The following is a 22577-nucleotide window of genomic DNA, read 5'->3' on the forward strand; positions in this document are numbered from 1 at the left end:
CAGAAATCTGTAAAGCGGCAACGTGGTCCTCCCTCCATACCTTCTCCAGGTTCTACCATCTGGATGTCCAGGCCAGGGAGGACACAGCATTTGCGAGGGCAGTCCTATGCGGTCCTCAGGCAGCCTCCTGCCCAGTCCGGGAGTAAAGCTTTTGTACATCCCACTTGTTCTGAGTCCATCTGGCTACACGCTAGGAAATGTTGAGATTACTTACCTGATAATCTCGTTTTCCTTAGTGTAGACAGATGGACTTAGCATCCCGCCCGGCTGCCGGTATACATGGGGTTCACCGATTCAAGGTAAGCCATGTCATTTTCTTACATAAGAGCGTCCCCTTTGCCAGGTGTTGACACCTTCCGGTTGGGAATGCTGGCGGTCTCCAGCTCCTATCAATCGGTCAGGGGAATCCTGTTTCACTATTTCATTGATCGTCAGTACACATATATCCATAACAGATTTTGCAAGGAAGATTACGGAGTTGCTTCACTTCCTGTGGGGGTATATGTACTCGTGCTGACGTCAGATCCGTCTCCAAGTGCTAGCACGAGCACACTATACCCACTTGTTCTGAGTCCATCTGTCTACACTAAGGAAAACGAGATTCAGGTAAGTAATCTCAACATTATTTATTTATTTATTTAGCATTTTTCTGCTGAATAATAATTAAATAATTAGGTAATCAAATAACAAGTAGGTCAAAGCAAAGTTACATATAACAAGGAGATTGAACTTGGGGGGCTAGAGTAACCAGGAAGTAGAAAGACAGCGAAAAAAACTATAAGTTAAATACATATGAAGAATACTGGGCCTGGTGAGAGCATCTCATCAGTTGGGCTGAGTCCGGATTGACATTTGTAGATATTAGGGGAAGGCTTATTTATTTATTTATTTATTTAATGCTTTTATTCATGGCATCTGTCATATCATATCAGTTTACAGTAAAACATAGTGTCGTAACAATTGACAATAACAACCAGAAGGAGCAAAAAGTTACAAACAGGGGAGTGGAACTTGGGAGGTCGAAAGACAGAGGGAGCAAGTTAACTTAGAATTAAAATACAACTATAGAGATGGGGAGCTAGGGGAGGCTTTAAAATTGTTACTGGGCTGTTGCAAGAGTACGGGGAACGTCTGTTTGAACTGAAATAGGGCTGTTGTGGTGATTAAGGGAAAGCCTGTTTGAACAACCAGGTCTTGAGTTTTTTTTTTGAAAGGCCTTAGGCAAGGTTCCTATCTTAGGTCCGGGGGAATGGGGCTTGTAGGAAAAGCCAGGTCTTAAGTTTTCTTCGGAAGGTAAGAAGGCAGGGTTCCAGTCTAAGGTCTATCGGCAGATTGTTCCAAATGACGGGGCCTGCGGTGGAGAATGCACGTTCTTTGGTTGAAGTTAGGCGGGTGGATTTAGTTGGTGGGACTTGTAGGGTACCTTTATATGCTTCTCTGATGGGTCTTGCGGATGAGTAGAGTTTGAGAGGGATATGAAGGTCTAGTGGGAGTTGATTGTGGATGGTTTTGTGGATTATGGTGAGTGCTTTGTGCAGGATTCTGTATTTTATTGGCAACCAGTGAAGGTTACGGAGTATGGGGGTGATATGTGCACGTCGGTTGGTGTTGGTTAAAATTCTGGCTGCATGAAGGAAAGGTCCATAAAGAGTTATTCTTTTTCATCCTGCTACACCAGTTCAGATGTGTGATTTATCTCCCCCTATTAGCAGTTGGAGACGGAGGGCACACCTTCTTCTGTGACATCATCACTGGTAGTTAGCATGGTGCAACTCCAGCAAAAGCCAGTATTTTCTGTCTCCAGCAAATGGCAGGACATACTTGTCTGGTGCAGCAGGAACTTGACCCCCCAGGCTTCAGCCCAGCCTGATGGAAAATGTTTGAGCAGTTTTGTGTTTGTCAGCCTTTTCTGTTTTATTAACAGGGACAAGCCAGGCTTCTGATGCTTCCTTGTTAAGTGAGCCCTGCTTAAGATTTCCAGCCCCAAAGGATATTTGGGTAGACCTTAGAGGGTGGAAGCTTGTTTTTGACTTCGGTTTTCTTCTCCTTCTCCCCCCTTTTCTCCATCTGGTTTATTAAAGCTTTGAAACAAAAAAAAAGAAAATGGAGAAAGATGAGGAGACTAGCCACTTCTGCTGAAGCAAGTGACTGGAGGAACTATCCAGCAGATGGGGGAACGTGAAGGGGGGAGTTGGGGGATATATTTGAGTCTGTATAGGAACAGGTCTGCCAGCCATGAGCCGCCTCCTTGACTTTAGGCCTGTAGTATTTCTGCACAGCTTCTGACCACATTGTAATGGAGCCTGGTCAGTACTGGAGTTGTTTGAGCTGGTGCTACTGCTGCAGTGCCGATTCCTACTGTCCTATTTGCATCGGCAGCAATGATTCTTTGGAGGCGCCTGGGAAGACCCCCCCCCCAAGTTCGACAGCACAAGTTCGGCAGTGCTTCTGGTCAGGCTCTCGGATCCAAGTGCGGCAGCAGTTAAATCTGGTACTGGGGTCCATTTTTTTCTCCTTAGAGGCGGCCTTTTTGGTGAGAACAACCACCATTTTGTATGTATCCTGTGTGCATTCTCATTTGTTTCTCCTGCCGAGCTGAGACCTTGCATCCTCTCTCAAGGGGAGGGACCCATGGTGTATTCCCATGTGGGACAAACCTGTGCAAAAACAATGACAGGCCCCTGTCCTTTCTCTCTAGGGGATTTCTCCCCAGAATTTTTTTTTTATTTTTTTTTGGGGGGGGGGGGGCATTTTACAGCAGGCCTTCTGTGTTTACAGAGGCCTGGTGAAGGAAGGGCCCATAGCCGCCACAAGTCAGGGCTCTGCTGTGGTCGTTTCAGCCACTGGATGTGGGGTGGCAATAAGAGCCTAATAATCCACAGTGGAATTTGGAGCAGGGGACTCTGTGGGAGAGTATCCCCATTTTTTTGTCCTGAAGGTTAACTTACTTAGAGGAAGGTCAGGTGGCATCAAAGTGTGAGAATGACTGACTTCTGCTTGCTTGTTACCTTTTTTTTTTCTTCATATCTTAGGTAGATATTTAGTATGTCCGTTTTTTAGGGTGTGGAGGTTCCAGTATGGGACACTATTCTGCAAGGAATCTATAGGCTAACTAAAGCCTTTCCTCTTTAATCAGAAGTGCAGGGTTTGCTCTTAATGGTGTGGGAATCACCTGAGAAAGTTCAAAGGTGTTGAATTTTCACCAAACTGTACTCTTGCCCATCAAATGGCACACAATGTCTTTTTTTTTTTTTCTTCAGATGCTGTGGGGGATGACCTGGTTTTGGTAGATGCCTGCAAAACACTTATTCTGATACTAGGGGGCACAGCCCTCAAAGATCATCAGGATAGAAAGATTAAGATTTTATTGAAACATGCCTTTTCATCCACATTTTTACCAGTTCAGATCACTATCTGTGATGTATATGTAGTTTGGGCACTTGTACTGGATACAGCAGCTCCTTGAAGGGTTAGGAGGTAACTTGGCTGGAAGTCTGGGGCTCCTTTCCTGGAGGATGCCTTATTTGACCTTATTGGAATCTCTTCTAGTTCTGTAGCCTTGTCATTTGTAGCATGAAGGCTATTGTGGCTACAACACCGGGCAACAACACCCTTCCGCCTGCCCGGTGGGGTTCAGGATGCCCTCTACCAAATTCCACCCCAGTTGTTGTGCCTGTTGCACGACGTTGGTTACATTTGGTGCATGTTCGGACATCCTCAGCTCGGTACTTACCCATATGTGAGGACTACCATCCTGCTTGTCCTGTGAGAAAGCAAATGTTGCTTACCTGTAACAGGTGTTCTCACAGGACAGCAGGATGTTAGTCCTCACGAAACCCGCCCGCCGCCTTGCAGTGTTGGGTTCGTAACGTTTTGTTGTTTTATTTTTCGGCACTGCCTGTAGCTTTCACATAAGACTGAAGGGGGACCTCTGCTGGCTGCAGGGTTAGTGCCATGTGGAGTATGAAACTGTTTGCCTATAGTAGTGATATGGAGAAAGTTCAAGTCCACAGATTTCAAATAGCTGTTCAAAAGGAATGCTTTATTCACTTAGAGAAGACAACATCTCAATGAATAATGTTCATGGTCTACCAGCACAGTTTGTGTTTCATTTTAACTGTGTCAGGAGGGCCCAAATCTCAGTGTAATGTTGTCAAGGCTTACACATCATCATCAGTCGATTAGAAAAACAAGATCTTAACAATAGTGGCTTAAAAAGCAATGATGGAGGAAAGCCGTGCTTGTCCTCAGAAAGCTTAGAGATAGTGAAATCTTGGGTAAAAAATTTTTACAGTGCATGTTCCCGGTGGTTCACTGTAAAGCATTCCTTTTTAACAGCTATTTGAAATTTGTGGAGTTGAACTTTTTCCAGATCACTACTGTTGGTATATAATTACATGAGTGATTTTGGGTTTCCACTTACTTTACCTGAGTATGATAAACTGACTATTGATTTGTCCAATGCTTGTTATCACTGTCCTAAAATCATATATAAAGTGTAAAATATTACTGCATCACTTAGAGCTCATATTTCTGGGTCACAACTGTTCCCCTGTATTGTCTGTACATGCACAATCAGATAAAATAAGGAAGTAAACTAATTGCATTTTGTTTCTTTAGATTAAAAATTTTTTCTTTAAAGCTTTTAAATTGGTATAAACAGAAGTATACAAAGCCAGGCCAAAGGGCCTTCCGGATAAGTCCCTTTTAAGGGATTTTCCACAGCAACAACCAGAATTAACTGGTATGTACGGTACCCCTATGCTGTGCATAGGGGTACCGTACATACTCGTGTATAAGTTGAAAAATGTTACCCCCAAAAATCGATCATTAAAATTGTGGTTGGCTTATCCACGGGGCAATTCACATTAATGCTGGTAATTCAAGATGCATGATTGAATCGTTTACATGCTCCTCCTCCCAATCTGTTATCTCATCCACTGCTATGAGGATGACCATGGCACTTGCAGTTGATAAGGCACATCCTCCCTCCTCCCCTGTGGTATCCCATTGAGGCATTCAGACAGCTTCTCCTCTGCACTTCCTTCCTATCCCTTAACTCACTGGCTCGCTGCTATCAGATTAGCAACTGGACTTGAGGTTGTGCAGGCATGTACTCCTTCCTCCCAAGCCAGGGTCTGATGGGCGCACTTAGAATAACGTGGTTCAAAGTGCATCACTGGGACCCAAGTGCTATCGTCATCCAGATAGCAGCGGGTGAGTTAAGGGATCAGGAGGGGAAGTGAGTGAACGATTCAGACAGCAGGGATAGGCATGGGGGAGGGAAGGAGGGAAGAAAAGATTCAGACAGGAGGGGCAGCCATGGGGGAGGGAGGGAGGGAAGGATTCAGACAGGAGGGGCAGCCATGAGGGAGGGAAGGATTCAGACAGGAGGGGCAGCCATGGGGGAGGGAGGGAGGGAAGGATTCAGACAGGAGGGGCAGCCATGGGGGAGGGAGGGAGGGAAGGATTCAGACAGGAGGGGCAGCCATTGGGGGGGGAGGGAGGGAAGGATTCAGACAGGAGGGGCAGCCATGGGGGAGGGAGGGAGGGAAGGATTCAGACAGGAGGGGCAGCCATTGGGGGGGGGGGAGGGGAGGGAGGGAAGGATTCAGGCAGGAGAGGGGCAGCCATGGGGGAGTGAGGGAAGGAAGGATTCAGACAGGAGGGGCAGCCATGGGGGAGGGAGGGAGGGAAGGATTCAGACAGGAGGGGCAGCCATGGTGGAGGGAGGGAAGAAAAGATTCAGGCAGGAGGGGCAGCCATGGGGGAGGGAGGGAGGGAAGGATTCAGACAGGAGGGGCAGCCATGGGGGAGGGAGGGAGGGAAGGATTCAGACAGGAGGGGCAGCCATGGGGGGGGGAGGGGAGGATTGAGACAGGAGGGGCAGCCATGGGGGGAGGGAGGGAAGGAAGGATTCAGACAGGAGGGGCAGCCATGGGGGAGGGAGGGAGGGAAAGATTCAGACAGGAGGGGCAGCCATGGGGGAGGGAGGGAGGGAAGGATTCAGACAGGAGGGGCAGCCATGGGGGAGGGAGGGAAGGAAGGATTCAGACAGGAGGGGCAGCCATGGGGGAGGGAGGGGAGGGAGGGGAGGGAAGGATTCAGACAGGAGGGGCAGCCATGGGGGAGGGAGGGAAAAAAGGATTCAGACAGGAGGGGCAGCCATGGGGGAGGGAGGGAAAAAAGGATTCAGACAGGAGGGGCAGCCATGGGGGAGGGAGGGAGGGAAGGATTCAGACAGGAGGGGCAGCCATGGGGGGGGAGGGAGGGAGGGAAGGATTCAGACAGGAGGGGCAGCCATGGGGGGGGGAGGGAGGGAGGGAAGGATTCAGACAGGAGGGGCAGCCATGGGGGGGGGGGGAGGGAGGGAAGGATTCAGACAGGAGGGGCAGCCATGGGGGAGGGAGGGAGGGAAGGATTCAGACAGGAGGGACAGCCATGGAGGAGGGAGGGAAGGATTCAGATAGCAGGAATAGTTATTTAGACAATGACTTCTTACTCTCAGGAAAATGAGCTCTGAGAAGAAAAAGAGAGCATCTTACACCGCATCACTGAAACTGTAGGTTATTGTACATGCAAAGGAGGCCAATAATTGTGTAGCTGCAAGAGAATTTTCACATTAATGAAAAACTCATCAGAGATTGGAGAAAAACATGAGGAAAAGCTGCTAGAAATGCCAAAATCAAAGTGAGCCTTATGTTTCAAAATTGTTCCTTTTGAAGGAATGGAAAAGGATTTGAATGACTGGATAATGGAATACAGACAGAATGGTTACATTGTGACTCGCTCAAGCATTAGGATTCGTGCCCTTCAAATGATAAGAGGAAAAATATTCAGCGACCTAAAGTCTGAACGAATTCACAGCATCGTCTGGTTGGTGTTCATGGTTTCACAGAAACTGCCTAAAGAGCTTGATGAAAAGATCTGTTTTGTTCCACAAATTCATTATTCAGCAGAGAATAAAGAATCATTTTGACATGAATAACATTGGTAATATAGATGAAATGCCGACGACATTTGCCTGGCTATCATACTGTAGCTGGCATTGGTGAGAAGACTGTACTTGTAAAAACAACTGGTCATGAAAAGACCTATTTCATGGTGGTCCTGCCTTGTCTGGCAGATGGCACAAAATTGCATCCAGTGGTAATATTCAAGAGGAAAACTGTCCAAGAACCTAAAAATTCTAGCAGGTATAACTGTTTGGGTTCATCCTAAAGGCTGAATGGATGAGGAGGGAACAAAATGGTGGCTGTGCGATGTATGGGGTAGGCAACCAGTCGCGGGGCTAAGAAAATGAGTCACTATTAAGGTGGGATATGTTCCATGCATATATAACAGAGGATGTGAAGGATGATGCAAAGAAAATGGCAACAATCCTCCAGCCATTAGATGTCTGTCTGTTTCAACAAGCCTTTTATGGACCAATTGCAGCATATGTGGCAACAATGGATATGTTCTACTTGAGCAAAATTAACAAAAGGCGGGAACCTGATGAAACCAGACATTGATTTGGTAGCAAAATGGGTAATGGATGCCTGGGAGTCAGTTTCACCAGAATTGGTCAAGAAGTCATTCCTGAAATGCGGCATTAGCAATGCTATGGATGGATCAGAAGATACGCCATCTATGAAGACAAAGACGAATCAGCATCAGGTGATGATTCAACAGATGGAGACAGCAAAGATAACGTTAACGCTGATGACATCAACAAAGAACAGTTCATGATTTTTTCGGACATTCTGACAATGAAGAATCAGACTTGGAAGGATTTGAATGAGGCACTTTATTCTTCGAATAATAACTAAAGAGAAGATTTTTTAAAGTTGTTAAATAATGTTTCTTATAAGACACTTTCTGCTTTTAAAAAATAAATCAAAGTGATTTTCTTAAGTTACCAGTTTGTTTGTTAGTATGATTTCACCATTTCATAAGCCCCCTAGGTTTTGCCCTCAATTTATCCATGGGTTACAGAAAATTCTTCATTTTGGGGCCCAAAAAATACCCTTGACATACATGAGATCGACTTATATGCGAGTATATACGGTACTTGTTTTGTGATAGTTCAATAGGCAATCATTGCATTTGTCTTCCTAATTAAAATCATTTACCATTAACAGTGTGGGTTAATTGGGGTGTTGCTGTACTGACCTTTAGTAGAATCTTATGTTGTGTCATATTGAAATGGTTAGAATAGGATTATGGAATGAGCAGCAGGAGATCTTTAGCAAAAGAGGGGGTGATCATGATGATAAGCACTCAACATTTTTAATTGTCATGAAGATATAAACATAAGAAAAATATAATAGACATTAAGACTTGATATTAAGTGTCCAGGAGGAATCGGTGGAAACATGGAATAGACAAATTCATATTTTGTGAAATCTAATAGTGCTGCTTTAAAGGTTGGAAATGTGTGTCTTAATAATTGACAGGTTTCATTGTGTCTTATGTGCTTGATCTACTTCTCTGCACTGAATTTCAAATTGTTATAATGGTTCTTTCTTTTGCTTCCTTTTTTCAGAGAAGGCTGGTGAAGTCCCTTGAGGATCTTTGCTCACAGTATGATCTGACAGTGCGAAGTTCAACTGGTGACATCATCCAGTTCATTTATGGGGGGGATGGCTTGGATCCAGCAGCCATGGAGGGGAAGGATGAACCTTTGGAATTCAAGAGAGTTCTGGATAACATCAGAGTAAGAGTTAAAAAGTATTACACATAGTATCTGTAAAAGATGATCTTATCTCTTCTGATGGCTTTCAGTTCCATCTTTATGCCATGATTCCCAAATCTACTGGGCACCAGAACGTTCACCAAGAATTCAGTCTCAGATTGCAGCCTGCTTGTCCAACATTACTGCTTGGATATCCCACCAAACTTTACATGTCAAAGATAGAACCGTGTCCTCCAGCTAAACTATGTCTGTGGATAATGCTGCAGTCCTACCAATCCCCTCAGCCCACAACCTTGAGATCATCATCAACTCCTCTTCATTTTTTTGAACACAATTTCAATAAAATATTAGCTTGGGGAAGGAAACCGTCACCATTTGTATAACATGGTTATTGTTCACAACCATAATTTTAGTATTCAGCAATCAACGCACATCAAACATTTTGCAGTTTCTACAGTTGAATCCTTTCAGAGCAAACTATGAATGGAAAAATTACTCTTGAACAAATATTTTGTCTTAAGATCTGTAAGAGGCATCTACTCAGTTTTTTCTTCCCACACTCTGCATTTCCCATGAATGACCTTAATTCCTCCCACTAGGTCTAAAAACAGCATTAATATCATATGTAGGAAGCAGTTCTTCAGAAATCTACCACCTATTTCTCTTCTACTCAGTCACATTCTAGTCTCATGGGACTGATGTAAATTATGCATTAAAAAAGTACACTAAACAGCTTTTTTTTTTTTTTTTTTTTTTACTCTGCAACCATTTTACATCATAAATTTAAAACCTGCGACAAAAAAAAAAGAAAAGCAAGTTTTCTTCCTACTTTGGTCTGATGTCAGGCCAGGCCAGCCAAAAGTCACCTCACTCCGTCTCAGTTGCTGGAATTTTTGGGAGCTTTATTCAACACACGGCAAGGCAAGGTTTTTCTATCCGTCGAGCGCAGTCACAAATTACAACACCAGGTCAGGGCCTTGCTGCAGAACCAGTCTCCCACGGTTTGGGACTATTTGCAGTTGATAGGTTCCATGGCATCGACACTGGAATTGGTACCGTGGGCCTTCGCGCACATGCGACCGTTACAATCGGCGTTGCTTTCCCGCTGGAGTCCAGTATCCGAGCAGTTCCATCTAACGGAGTTGGCTCGGTCCAGCCTGGGATGGTGGTTGCGTTCGGACAATCTCCTCCGGGAGGTCTCGCTTGTGGCACCGGAATGGACGGTGGTCACCACGGATGCGAGCCTCTCCAGTTGGGGAGCGGTCTGTCTACGGAAGTCCATACAGGGCCTCTGGTCCACGCTCGAATCTCGCTGGTCAATCAATCACTTGAAGACCAGGGAGGTGCGTCTGGCACTCCGGGACTTCCTGCCCCTGATTCAGGGAAAGTCAGTCAGGATGTTGTCCGACAATGCGATGATGGTAGCCTATATCAATTGTCAGGGGGGACTCTGAGTCGCCCGGTGGTGTTAGAAGCTCGACTGTTGATCCAGTGGGCAGAGCCGCACCTTCTCAGCATCGCCGCGTCTCACATAGCAGGGGTAGACAACGTTCACGCAGACTTTTTGAGTCTGCATCAGCTCGACCCCGGAGAATGGGAGCTTGCGGACAGGGCGTTCCAACTAATCTGCGACAGATGGGGACAACCGGCCATGGATCTGATGGCGACCTTTCAGAATGGTGTTAAGGGCTTTGTGTGGCCCACCGTTCGAACCACTGAAGAGGGCAACCCTGAAGGACCTCACATTGAAGGTGGTCTTTTTGGTGGCGATCACTTCGGCTCGGCATGTTTCGGAACTTCAAGCATTGTCCTGTAAGGAACCTTTCTTGTGAATCTCTGAGTCCGGAATTAGTCTCCGGACGATTCCCTCCTTTCTACCGAAAGTAGTTTCTTCTTTTCATTTGAACTAGTCTGTGGAGCTTCCAGCGTTTGTGCAGCTCGACAGGTCGGATCCTTCTTCCAAGGACTTGAGGAAACTGGATGTGCGTCGGGCTCTTCTGCGCTATCTAGAGGTCACTAATGGTTTCCGGGATTCGGATCATCTTTGTCCTGTGGAAGGGTCCCAAAAAGGGTAATATGGCGTCCAAGGCCTCCATCTCGCGTTGGTTGAAGGAGGCCATTAATTCCGCATACCTTTTTAGGTGATCGGCCCTTGCCTTTGGGTCTGAAGGCGCATTCTACGCGTTCACAGGCGGCCTCCTGGGCAGAGTGTCACCAGATCTCTCCACAAGAGATCTGCAGAGCAGCGACTTGGAAATCGTTGCATACATTTGTACGTCATTATCGACTGGATGTTCAGGCCTCCAGGGAGGGAAATTTCGGAGTAGGTGTGCTGCGAGCGGGCCTCTCCGGGTCCCATCCCAAGTAGTAGGAGCTCTGGTACATCCCAGGAGTCTGGACTGATCTGGTACGTACAGGGAAAAGAAAATTAGGTCTTCGATAATTTTCGTTCCTGTAGTACCAAGGATCAGTCCAGAGTCCCGCCCACTTCTGCATTGAGTCGGAGAGTCCGCTGTTCCTACAATTTGCCCAAATTTTTTTTATTGGGCTAGGAAGATTCTTATTCCTGTCTGTTTCTCTGTTTTCGGGTCAGGTTCCTTGTTGGGGGTAGTGACCCGAAGGTTTTCCAGTTGAACTTCATGTATATAGTTAGTTTGCAGCGGGGGATTATTCTGCTTTGACATTGCATAATACTGGCAGGTTGTGGGTGGCACCCTGGTATTTATGGCAGATCCTGTCAAGGTTTGCTCTGTCTCCATCTGCTGGTGCGGAGGCATAACCCAGGAGTCTGGACTGATCTTTGGTACTACAGGAACAAAAATTATCGAAGGTAAGACCTAATTTTCTTATGGTATTTTTGGGTAGGGCTAGGAGAAGGGAGTTGCAGTAGTCAGTTTTTGAAAAAATAATGGCTTGTGGTACTGTGCGAAAGTCAGAGAGGTGAAGCAGGGGTTTGTTTTTTTTTAGGGTGTGAATTTTGAAGAAACCCTCTTTCAATGTTGAGCTAATGAATTTTTTAAGGTTGATTTGATTGTCTAGGGTGTGACACCTAGATCTCGTACCTATTGAGAAAACGGATTGAAGGTGGGAGCGAGTAGTGTATGAGGAGGATGTTAGGATGATAATGCGGTGAAATGAGCATAAGTTCAGTTTTTGCGGTGTTGAGAGCAAGATGTAAGTTGGTTAGGAGCTAGTTGATAGAGAGGAGGGTGGATTCTCAGATGTCAATGGCTTTGAGTAGGGTGTCTGTCACTGGTATGAGTATTTGCACATCATCTGCATATATATAGTGGGGTAGATCAAGATCAGATAGGAGATGACAGAGGGGTAGCAGGTAGATGTTGAAAAGAGTAGATGACAGTGAGGAGCCTTGTGGGACACCTTGGTCAAGGGGAAATGCTTTGGATTCACTGTTTCCAAGTTTGACTTTATAAAGCCTATTGCTGAGATAGGATTTAAACCAACTGTGGGCATCTCCAGTTATTCCAATTTCACTTAACCGCTTAAGGAGGATAGTATGTCTGATAGTGTCGAAGGCCGAAGAGATGTCTAATATGGCCAATATATATGATTGGCCTTTGTCTAGGCCTTTAATGAGATAGTCTGTTATGGACAGGAAGATGGTTTCCGTGCTGTGGTATTTACGAAAGCCATATTGCGAGGGAGAGAGGAGTAGTTGATCATCAAGACAATCAGTAAGTTGGCGATTGATTTTTTTTCCAGGATTTTTTAAATGAATGGTAGATTAGAGAGAAGGCGGTAGTTGACCAGGTTGGTGGGGTCAAGCTTGGGGTTTTTTTTAATATAGGCTTGACTATGGCTTGTTTGAGGGGGCTGGGAACTGAGCCAAGTGGAAGTGTTTATGATGTTGGCTATGGGTTGGGCTATTATGTTAGGGATGGAAAGGGGATATTTTGTGGGGATTGTGTCTGAGGGGTGAGAGGATGGTCTGGTTTTCTTTAGTATTGATTCGATTTCTAAGGCAGTGGTGGCTGCAAAAGAGTTTAGGTCTGTGGGGGGGGGGTTTAAGGGGGTGGGGGTTTTGTTTTTTTGGGGGGGGGTTGGATGAATGCTGATGAGCAGGGAGGTGAAGGGAAAGCGAGTCAGCAGATTGTTGATTTTGTCATGAAAGTATAGAGCAAGGTCTTCACATTTGGCACTGGCTTCACAGTTTGGTGAGGGTTTAGTTAGAGTAGCTACATATTCAAAGAGGGCACGGGGATTGAATTGAAATTGGTGGATCTTATGGGCGAGGAAGTCTCTTTTTGCATTGTTTAACATTTCACCGTAGTTATGTAGTGCTGCTTTGTATTTAGCGAGGAGTGTGGGTGCTGGATCTTTACGCAAGTTCTTTTCAGTTTTTCTAAGATTGTGTTTCATGTTTTTTAATTCCTGTGTGTACCAAGGTTTTTTTATTTGTGTTTTGAGAGGATTTTATTTCTCTAATTTGTAGTGGGCAGATTTTATTGGCTACGTATTTTGGCATCCACACAGGGTCCTGCTTCAATCTGGTTTTTTTTCCGCGGAGCTTTCACATTGTGGTGTGAGTGAGCTCTTCAGTTTTTTCTTTAAAACTGTGGAAAAAATTTTTCCCCAAATTTATTTGGGTTTTTTTTTTCATGTTCCATTGTCACACCGGGTCTCTCTTGGTCCCTCCTGTAGCCTCCTTAGGTTTCTCAGGGTTTTGGGGTAAGTTTTAATGTTAATTAAACATGTTAATTGTTATGTTTCTCCTTTTGAAATCCTGATATCATTCACCTTTATTTATATGTTGGACCCAGGAAACAAATCGGAAGCCGATCCAGTTGGCTGTATAGCAGTAAAGATAACGAGAATTGGATAATGGAAAAAGCCCTTTATTGAATTAGCCCGACTCTGGCTGAGTTTCGCTCTTTGGTCGAGAGCTGCCTCAGGGGCAATCAATGGTAGCAGGACTTAATGTGCACCTGCAGGGCCATAGCCACAGTATTTGTGCATCCACTGTTTAGTCATGAATCTCTACTTTGAACCATATGGTAATGCCATGTAGCGCCAATTGTGAAGATCACTTCATTCAGTGCACAAATAGGAAATATGTAACTCCGGAGTGTGTCATCAAAGATTCAGCCGCAATTGATCATGAAAACCGTTAATATGTTTACAGGTTGTACTGTTTCTTAATTTTATTTGTTACCAAATGTTTTATGTAACTGTTACCCTGTAATTATTTAATCACCCTGTTCCATGTAAACCGATACGATGTGCAAACGGTTATCAGTTTATAAAAGCCTTTAAATAAATAAATAGTTTTCTTTCGTTTGGAACTTCCCCGTGGTGGCAGTGCCTCGGTGCCCGCTGGTCGTCATTGCCTGCCGCCATCGTTTATTTGCGTTCCTCTTTTTTCAATTCGAGTCATGGCCACTTTGGGTTTTCAGCAATGCCCCCGGTGCCCGAGGGCCATGTTTATCACAGATCCTCAAGATATGTATCCTCTGCTTGGAGGCATCGATTGGCATCTGGGGTTGTTGCAAGTGCGTCCAAATGATGTCGAAGGGATGTCGCGCCTGACTCGACAAGATGGAGAGATTGTTCAGGTCGGGCAAGTCCGAGCAATTGACTTCAGCATTGGCAGTATAGATGCTAATAGGTCTTGGAGCTGCACCGATGGACACCATGCCATCAACATCTATGGGACCATCTGTTCCACTGATGCTGCCGGTGGATAGGGGTGCCCGAGACTGGTCATGCTCGCTCTCCTCAAGGTCAAGGAAGTTGGGTTCCTCATCTTCGACCTCATCACTGGGGAAAGACCGGGCTGAGCATCAAGGGAAGCCAAAGAAGCATCGGCACCGGTTGTCTTTGCATGGTGCCGGGCACAGGGATGCACCGGCTCCTGCTGTGATGCCCCTGAAGCAACCCACTGTGAGGAGCACCCAGTCTCCATCAATGCTGGGGGTCCGCCACGGTCTCCACTGGTCCTGGTGCCAGTCACCAATCCACCTCGGGATCCAAGGAAGATATGGTCACCCCTCCTTCCTCCCAGTCTGTGTTAGCTTTGGCAACTTTCGAGGAGGAGCTGGAACGGCGCAATCAGCTGGCAGTGGAGTGGACACTGCAGGGCATTGGTCCTGTGGCATCGCCTGCACTGACGAAGCTCCTGTTCACTTTAGAACTGCTACTGGAGAGGTTCACTGTGCTCATCGATGTGTTACCATCCCAGCTGGCGCCAGTTCCCAGGAGGCCAAAGATGCCCGGTGGGGCACAGATGCTTCTCCCGACCGATGCGGTGGTTGTTTCCGGTTCCAAGGAGGAGGAAGCTCCGCCTAGGCCGGCAGAGATAATGCAGCCTGCTAACCCCCCCCCCCCCAATCCAGCTTTGCTGGCAACTGCACCTCTGGATGAAGGCAGAGTACCTAGGGCCCTATCCCCTGATGATTACGGTGAGGATGAGGATCCCTATTACCCCTGGGGGAATGATTCTGCAGAGTCATCCACTGAGGGCTTGAAGGGTCTCCCCTCAGAACCATCTCCTCCAGAATAGTGAAGGAGATCCCCGGTGAAGGACTTACCCTTCCCAGGGTTTGTGCAAGTAATGACGGAAGCCATTCCATTTCAGCTGTTGACGGAGAAAGACGCCAGGCACAATATGCTGGAGATCTTCCAGTTTGTGGAGCCTCCTAAGGAAATCGTAACAGTCCCAGTGCATAATATCCTTAAGGAGCTGCTGTTGAGGATATGGGAGCATCCCCTCACAGTGCCTTCCGTTAACAGGAAGGTAGACAGGGTTTACCTCATCTAGAAGACTACTGGATTCGATAAGCATCAGTTCCCCCATCAATCGGTGGTCATCTAATCTGCCCTCAAGAGGGCCAAGGCTCTCATACCCATTCCTCGGTGCCCCCAGGGAAGGACCACAGGGCATTAGATGCTCTTGGGAGGAAAGTGTTCCAGGCAGCCATGCTCATTGCCTGCATCGTCTTCTACCAGCTCTTCATGAGCCAGGATTCATGGGACCTCTTGAAATCAGGTGCAGGAGATAGCCAAGCAGCTGCCTCAGCAGCAGCAGGACTGCCTCCTATTACTGGTGCAGAAGGTCCTGGAATGTGGAAAACAGGAAGTTCGGGCGACTTTCGGCGCGCAGAATTTCCATTTCCTAGCGTGTAGCAGTTGGACTCAGGACCAATGGGTATAGTGTACTCCTGATAGCAGTTGGAAACGGATCAGATTTCAATCTGACGTCAGCCCTAGTACATAAACCCCTGCAGGAAGTGCAGCTCTTCAGTATTTTCCGTTTCCATAGCAGTTCGGGACTCTATGCACGCTAGCACAGCGTTAGAGTAATTTAGCAAAGAAAACCAAAATGAGAAGAAATCTTACCTCTACAGATGAGCCCCACTCTCCTGCGGTGACACCCATTGGGTCTCTCCCCCAGTTGAGAATTCCCGAGATGATTTCCGCGATCCCTCGGAGGTAAGCCACGGTCCGACAGCCGACCCTCAGGGCTAGCCCCCAACATCGGGTGAGGTTGAGAGGCAGCGGGTGCAACTTTGAGCGCGGCGGTGAACGTATTTTCCCTCTCCCCCCGCAGCCAGAGACTGCCCGGAACGAGACCAGGAAGCGCCGAGACAAGGTAAGGTAGAAATCTATTTAAAAGTCTCCAGTCTCCGAAGCTGAGGAGCTGCACAGGTTACCAGTACTTTTAGTCGCCAGCTGACCAGTACTTCTAGTGGCCCCGGACTGGCCAAGAAGACCTTGGTACGCAGACATGCGGCCTGCTGACAGGGAGCCCCCTCCCGCTACCTTAACATAGAGACCTGCTCCAACAGGGACCGATCCTCCATGAGGATCCAGCTCGATTCTCTCTTACGGTCTGGCCATTGAGAGGACTCGCTTGAGGAAGAGCGGATACTAGGGGGCAGTAATTGACACCCTACTCTGAGCACACAAGTTCTCCACATCCCTAACATACATAAGGATTTGGAGAGTATTCGAAGCCTGGTGCGAGGACCGCGACATCATACCACACTCAGTCAAAATTCCTGCGATTTTGGAATTCCTGCAGAACAGCCTACAGAAAGGATTGTCTTTCAACTCCATCAAGGTACAAGTGGCCTCATTGTCATGCTACGGAACCAAGAGCGAGAGCGGCAGCATAGCCTCTCACCCGGATGTCTCCTGCTTCCTGAAATGAGTCAAGCAGATCCGACCACCCCTAAAGTGGCCAGTGCCTCTTTGGAACCTTAACCTGGTCCTAGATTTCCTAGCAGGAACCTCCTGCAGACCTCTCCGCAGTCTGTCTCTTCAACTATTAACATTGAAGACAGCCTTCCTGTGGGCAGTCTGTTCGGCCTGTCGTATATCCGAGCTACAAGCACTGTCCTGCCGGGAGCCATTCCTCAGACTCAGCCCGGGAACTATCCAGTTTCGCACAGTTCTGTCGTTCCTCCCCAAAGTGGTGTCTCACTTCCATCTCAACCAAACCATCTCGCTACCATTGCCAGATGAACATAAGAATTCGGAAGAGGCTTGAAGTCTACGCCATCTTAACGTCGGCAGACTCCTAGTCCGATACCTGGAAAGTTTGGAATCCGTACGAAAGTACTGGTCCCCTGTGGCGTTCTATCTTGTGGATGATTGCGCCCAATAGGGACCACGGCAGGAAGGCATATAACAGAGTCTCCTGTGGCCAGGTCTGTACCAGGATATCGATTCCCTGGGACTGGGGTTCCCGCCTGCAGCTGAAGAAACTGGGCACTTGGGCATTGCCAGGAGGTCCATGGTTGGTGTTCCCCAACGGTTTACAGTGGGAAGAAGCAAGGGGAAGCGGCCTTGTGAGCAACCATAGCCCACTGGATCAAAGAAGTCATCAAGGCGGCCTTCGTAGAAGCAGGCAAGCCACCGCCTTTACAAGTCAAGGCCCATTCTACTAGAGCCCAGGCAATGTCCTGGGCGGAAACCAAGATGCTGTCGCCCGCCGAGATCTGCATGGCGGCAACATGGTCCTCCATCCAAACCTTCTCCAGGTTTTACCGCGTGGATGTTCAGGGAGGACATAGCATTTGCAAGGGCAGTACTAAGTGGGTCACGGGCAGCCTGCCACCCGGTTCAGAAGTAGCCTTTAATACATCCCATTGGTCCTGAGTTCATCTGCTCTACGCTAAGAAATGGAGAAATTACTTACCTGATAATTTCATTTTCCTTAGTGTAGACAGATGGACTCAGCATCCCACCCACGGCTGCCATTATTCAGGGAATTATCGGGTGATTCACGGGTAAGCCATGCTTTCCTTCAGCTAGGATACCCATCCTACTGGGAGTTGACGTTTCTCGGTTGAGGACACTGGCGGTCTCCAGCTATACACAATTACAATAAGGGTGATTTTAGGTCTTTGCCAGCAGCCATTTTCTATGGTGATGAAGGGTCCTGTTTTGACCCAGGGACATCATGTGATATTGCAAAAGCCACTTTTTTTATTACTTGATTTACCACTGACCATGACAGTTATCTCTTGGGATAATTATATGTAGGATGCATCAATTTTACTTGGTGCATTTACTGCTTTTCTTATTTAACCGGATTTGTTTGTCAGTTATCCTCAATTCTAGGTGGGTATCATGATCACATTCATAATAAAACTAAACATACATTAATAAACATAAAAATTTGCAAGTTACTGTGTGACCACTAAACATATGCAGCAAATTACCCATAGCTGATCCAGCCAATAGCTCTCAGATGTTATCTTAAGAAAACCATGGCCTGAACAAAGTCTAAATCACCCTTATTGTAATAAAAAGTGAGCTGAAATTCCTTAAGGTACTAATGAGAGAGAATTTTGATGCAACTGAAGAATTAGTTTGAGAGATTTTGGTCTGCAGATTTATTATTGAGGACTATGACACCTGATTTCATGTAAGAACCTACTGTAACAACAAAATGAAGACCCATAGTGCCTCTATGCAGTATGAAAAATCTTCCAGGGATTTCCTGTGAAATGTAAGGAGTATGTGGAGAATGCACGTAGCATCCAGATTTATGTGCAAACACATCACTTAATTTTAAATGTGAAGCAGTGAGTTTTGACAATAACCCATGGCTTTAATATGAAGATGCAGATACAAAACCGTATAAAGTGATATGATATTCCCAACGAATGTCGGTCTATAAAAATGGTTAAATAAATAACTACATCATCAACCTATCCATCATTTATAACAAATTCTTGCATTTTATTTATTTATTTTAACATGTTTTGTATACCGCATATTCGGTTTTGCCATCATAACTGTTTACATTAGGAGAATAACATTAGAGTGCATATATAATAGCCTTTACTTCTTTACTAAAAGAGTAGCCCAGTGGTTAGAGCAGTGGGCTGTGAACCTGGGAAACCAGATTTCAAATCCCACTGCTGCTTCTTGTGACCTTGGGCAAGTCACTTTACCCACTGTTGGCTCAGGTACAAAGTTACTGCCTGGTTCACTAAGGCTTTCCTCCCATTCTGTGTCTATAGGAAAATGCCTTGATGAAGCAGGCCCTTAAATTATAAGATGTCTGGGGATACGGAAATACTTACAATACCTGAATGTAATCCGCTTTGAAGTTCCGTAAAACAGAATATAAATAAATAAAAGCTCTAACACATAATTCTGCCCTCAAATCATCAGGTAAAAGATTCCAGAAGAAAGGGATCCACAACCTCTCACATCCTGTCATGAGTTTCAACTAATCAAACTAGTGCCCCTTCCCCCCAACTTTCTTTTCTGAACACATTACCAAAATGCTTATCCACTCCCATGAAGATTACTGCAACCCACTCCTCCTAGGTCTCCCAGTGTCTCCCCTACAGTCAATTCAAAATTCAGCTGAACGACTTATTTTCCTCTAATACAGGGCTTCCTAAACCCATTCCAGGGAGCCCACAACCAGTCAAGTTTTCAGGATATATAGAATGACTAAGCATGAAATAAATGTGCATACATTGGACAGCCAATATATGCAAATTCATCTCATGCATATTCATTCTGGATATCCTGAAAACCTGACTGGCTGTGGGGTCCGAGGACAGGTTTGGGAAACTCTGCTCTGTCATTAGTCATGTTACCCCCTCAAGTCACTACATTGCTCCTCATCCATTTTGGCATACGGTTCAGGTTTCTCCTGTTCGCCTGCATGTGCATTCCCTATGCAGCTCTTCTTTACCTCTTACCTCTCCCTACATTCCCTCCTCACAGTCTGCAATCATTGGGCAAGCTGCTCTTCTTTTGCCCTTTTCCACCACCAGCGTCTCTTTGCATTTTCCATCTGGCTGCACATATGCCTTGAACAAACTTCCCGATTCAGGGCATTCAGCCTCCTCCCGGCCATATTCTTTTAAGAACCTTCCTTTTTCAGGTTGCATTAAAATCTTAAGCACTGATCGTAGCCTCATTGCTTTTAATCATGCTTAGTGTAATAAATACATTTCTTGAAACATATGTGTGTGTCTTGACTAGGTTGCAAGCCCCACAAAATAGGGACAAGCTCTTATGTATCTATTGAATGCTGTGTATGTCGACTGGCAATTGGTAGTAACTTTTATTTATTTTGTGAGAGAGAAGACCTTTGAGATTGTTCCTAACTTTGTTTTCTCCCCTTGTCTTGAGTAGGCTGTGTATCCATGCCGTGGTGAGCCAGCCCTGAGTAAAAATGAATTGGTACTAACTGGCGAAGTTATCATGAAAAAAAGTGAATTCCTCTGCTGTCAGGACAGCTACCTGCAGGTACATTGTATTTGCTTTCTTAGGCTCCCTTCCTCCAGGGGCTTTGAACACTGCCTCCAAAACATCCTCAGCTGGCCCAGCCCCCCCTAGGGTATTTTTAAACCATTTTACTCTCAGCAAAAGATGTGGTTGTGGTAGTTTTGTAATTAGTGTTATACCAATAAGGATGTCAGTATAGGGTTATCTTGCCTTTCTCTGAATTCATTTTTCATCTTTATTCAAGCCTAGAAAACATTCATTGGGGCCAGCAGCAATTTTTAGGGGTCATGGAGAAAAACTGAAACCTCATGTACCTCCACTCCCATCATATGCTGTCTTTTCCTCCACTCTCACTACCCTATGATCCCTCTCTCTTCGCCTTTCTCACCATGTGCGTCCATCTTCTTTCTCTCCCACATTTCCATCCTTCCAGTGATACCTCCACTGGCCACAGCAGGAGCAAAATTGGGTAGCTGGCAGCAGCATGGAGGTATGGTAATCACTCAGTTCTGTGCCACACAGCTTTTCCTCTCCATCTCCCATGTGTTTCCTGTTTAGGTAGGAAGCCTGCATCAATTGGGGAAGGAGATGCTTTAAGGCCTAGATGCAAGCAACCATCATATCCCCATACTGCTACTGGCCTGCTGACACTGAGCTTGCCATGCCCTTGGAAAAGGGGATATGTGGAGGAAGTAGAGGCAAGTGGTCCTGCTCCGTCACCTTCTGTCACTGGTGCCGTAGAGGACTGCCTGCCCCACTCTGGGCTGTGTGTGCTTGATTCAAGATTTGAGATGTTTATATGACCAGGCACTTAGGATTTTTAGCCCTGCTTTTTACATATTGAATTCATGCTTTGGGTGTGATGACAACAGTCTACTTAGAATCAGTGTTGGGAATATCAGATATTAAATATAAATGTGAAAGTCAAAGGGCATGCAAATGTTACTTTTGTTCAGACTGCTGCCTGGACTGCTTTGTTCAGCATTCTTCTGTTTTATTATGGGTTCAGCATTCTCATGCAGGCTTAGATGGGTGGGTATTGTGGAGGCTTTAAACCTGAAATGTCCTCTTGATCCTTAGTAATGAGGAAATGAAATATTTATATAGCAGCCTGGCAACTCTTTTGAATTTGTAATGGCTCATTCTGCTTCAGAGCAGAAAAAAAAAATATGTTCGCTCTTCCTAAGAACCTGGCTTACAAACCAAAATACTAGCCTGGGTTTAGTGGCTTGTAAGTCTAATAAATTAAATTGGTTAAATATTTATCCCAAATGATTGGGGTAATTAAATGGCACTGGATGGTTAGACATATGATATTGGCCAGTTTTATATCTCTCTGCACTCTATCTGTGGTGTAATGTTATATCATGTGGTAGAAGCATTATTGGTATGTTTACTTATCCTTGTGCATGTTATCACATTGAACAGAAGATTGTAATTCAAGTTCAGAAGGAAAGGCCCAATTTTATTAATCATTTTGTTTATAGATACAAAATTTCCTTTTTATCTGAATACTATGCTTTTTATAATTTTGGTTTGTTTACTATTTTTATGTAGGATAACAGAATAGATTAGATGCCCAAAGAGTAGTCCAAAAATGAGCTTTATTTGAATGGAGACATATCAAAACCACTTATAATGGTATGTTTCAGATTCTATTTGTTACCTTTTGATAAGTAATTTTGATTTAAAAAATTATTTTGTTATATGTCCTGTGACGTTTAGTTATATTTGTTTTAGCCCCTGAGGCAGCCCCTAAGAGGGGCGAAACTCGGCCTGAGTCAGGCACAATTAAAGATCTTGTCTCCATTCAAATAAAGCTCATTTTTGGACTACCTTTGGGCATCTAATCTATTCTGTTATCCTAACGGCTTTCTTAGACAGCCTACCCTCCTATTTCGTTGGTCCATCTATTTTTATGTAGGGGCAGACTTCCATTTAATTGATGTCCATTTTCCATTTTGTGTTTTGTCATTGAAGGCGCTAACAGGGACAGGTTATGAAAAGTATTATGAGGTAACTGCAGCATGTCTGTGAACTGTGTGTGAGCATTATTGCATTTCTATGTAGTCACTTCAACTAAACCAGAATGCATGAGCTGAGTTGCTAGGAATTTCCCTTGCTACATCTGGAAACATCTGCATTCACTGCTGCTGAATTTGAATATTAAACTGAGTAC

The 22577-nt window shown here is 45.5% G+C and overlaps 1 protein-coding gene across 3 annotated transcripts in view; it reads left to right on the forward strand.

Annotated features, from left to right (window-relative positions):
- Positions 1–22577, forward strand: part of POLR3A (RNA polymerase III subunit A) — a 222880-nt gene that overhangs the window by 146217 nt on the left and 54086 nt on the right. For 2 of the 3 annotated variants that reach the window (XM_029609511.1, XM_029609509.1), the window contains exons 20-22: positions 8528–8698; positions 20306–20419; positions 22379–22414. In XM_029609511.1, coding sequence (XP_029465371.1) covers positions 8528–8698; positions 20306–20419; positions 22379–22414 — 321 coding nt within the window. The remainder of the gene's footprint in view (positions 1–8527; positions 8699–20305; positions 20420–22378; positions 22415–22577) is intronic. The other variant, XM_029609510.1, reaches the window with a different exon arrangement.

Source organism: Rhinatrema bivittatum, chromosome 7, assembly GCF_901001135.1.
Source record: "Rhinatrema bivittatum chromosome 7, aRhiBiv1.1, whole genome shotgun sequence".
Lineage (NCBI taxonomy): Eukaryota > Metazoa > Chordata > Amphibia > Gymnophiona > Rhinatrematidae > Rhinatrema > Rhinatrema bivittatum.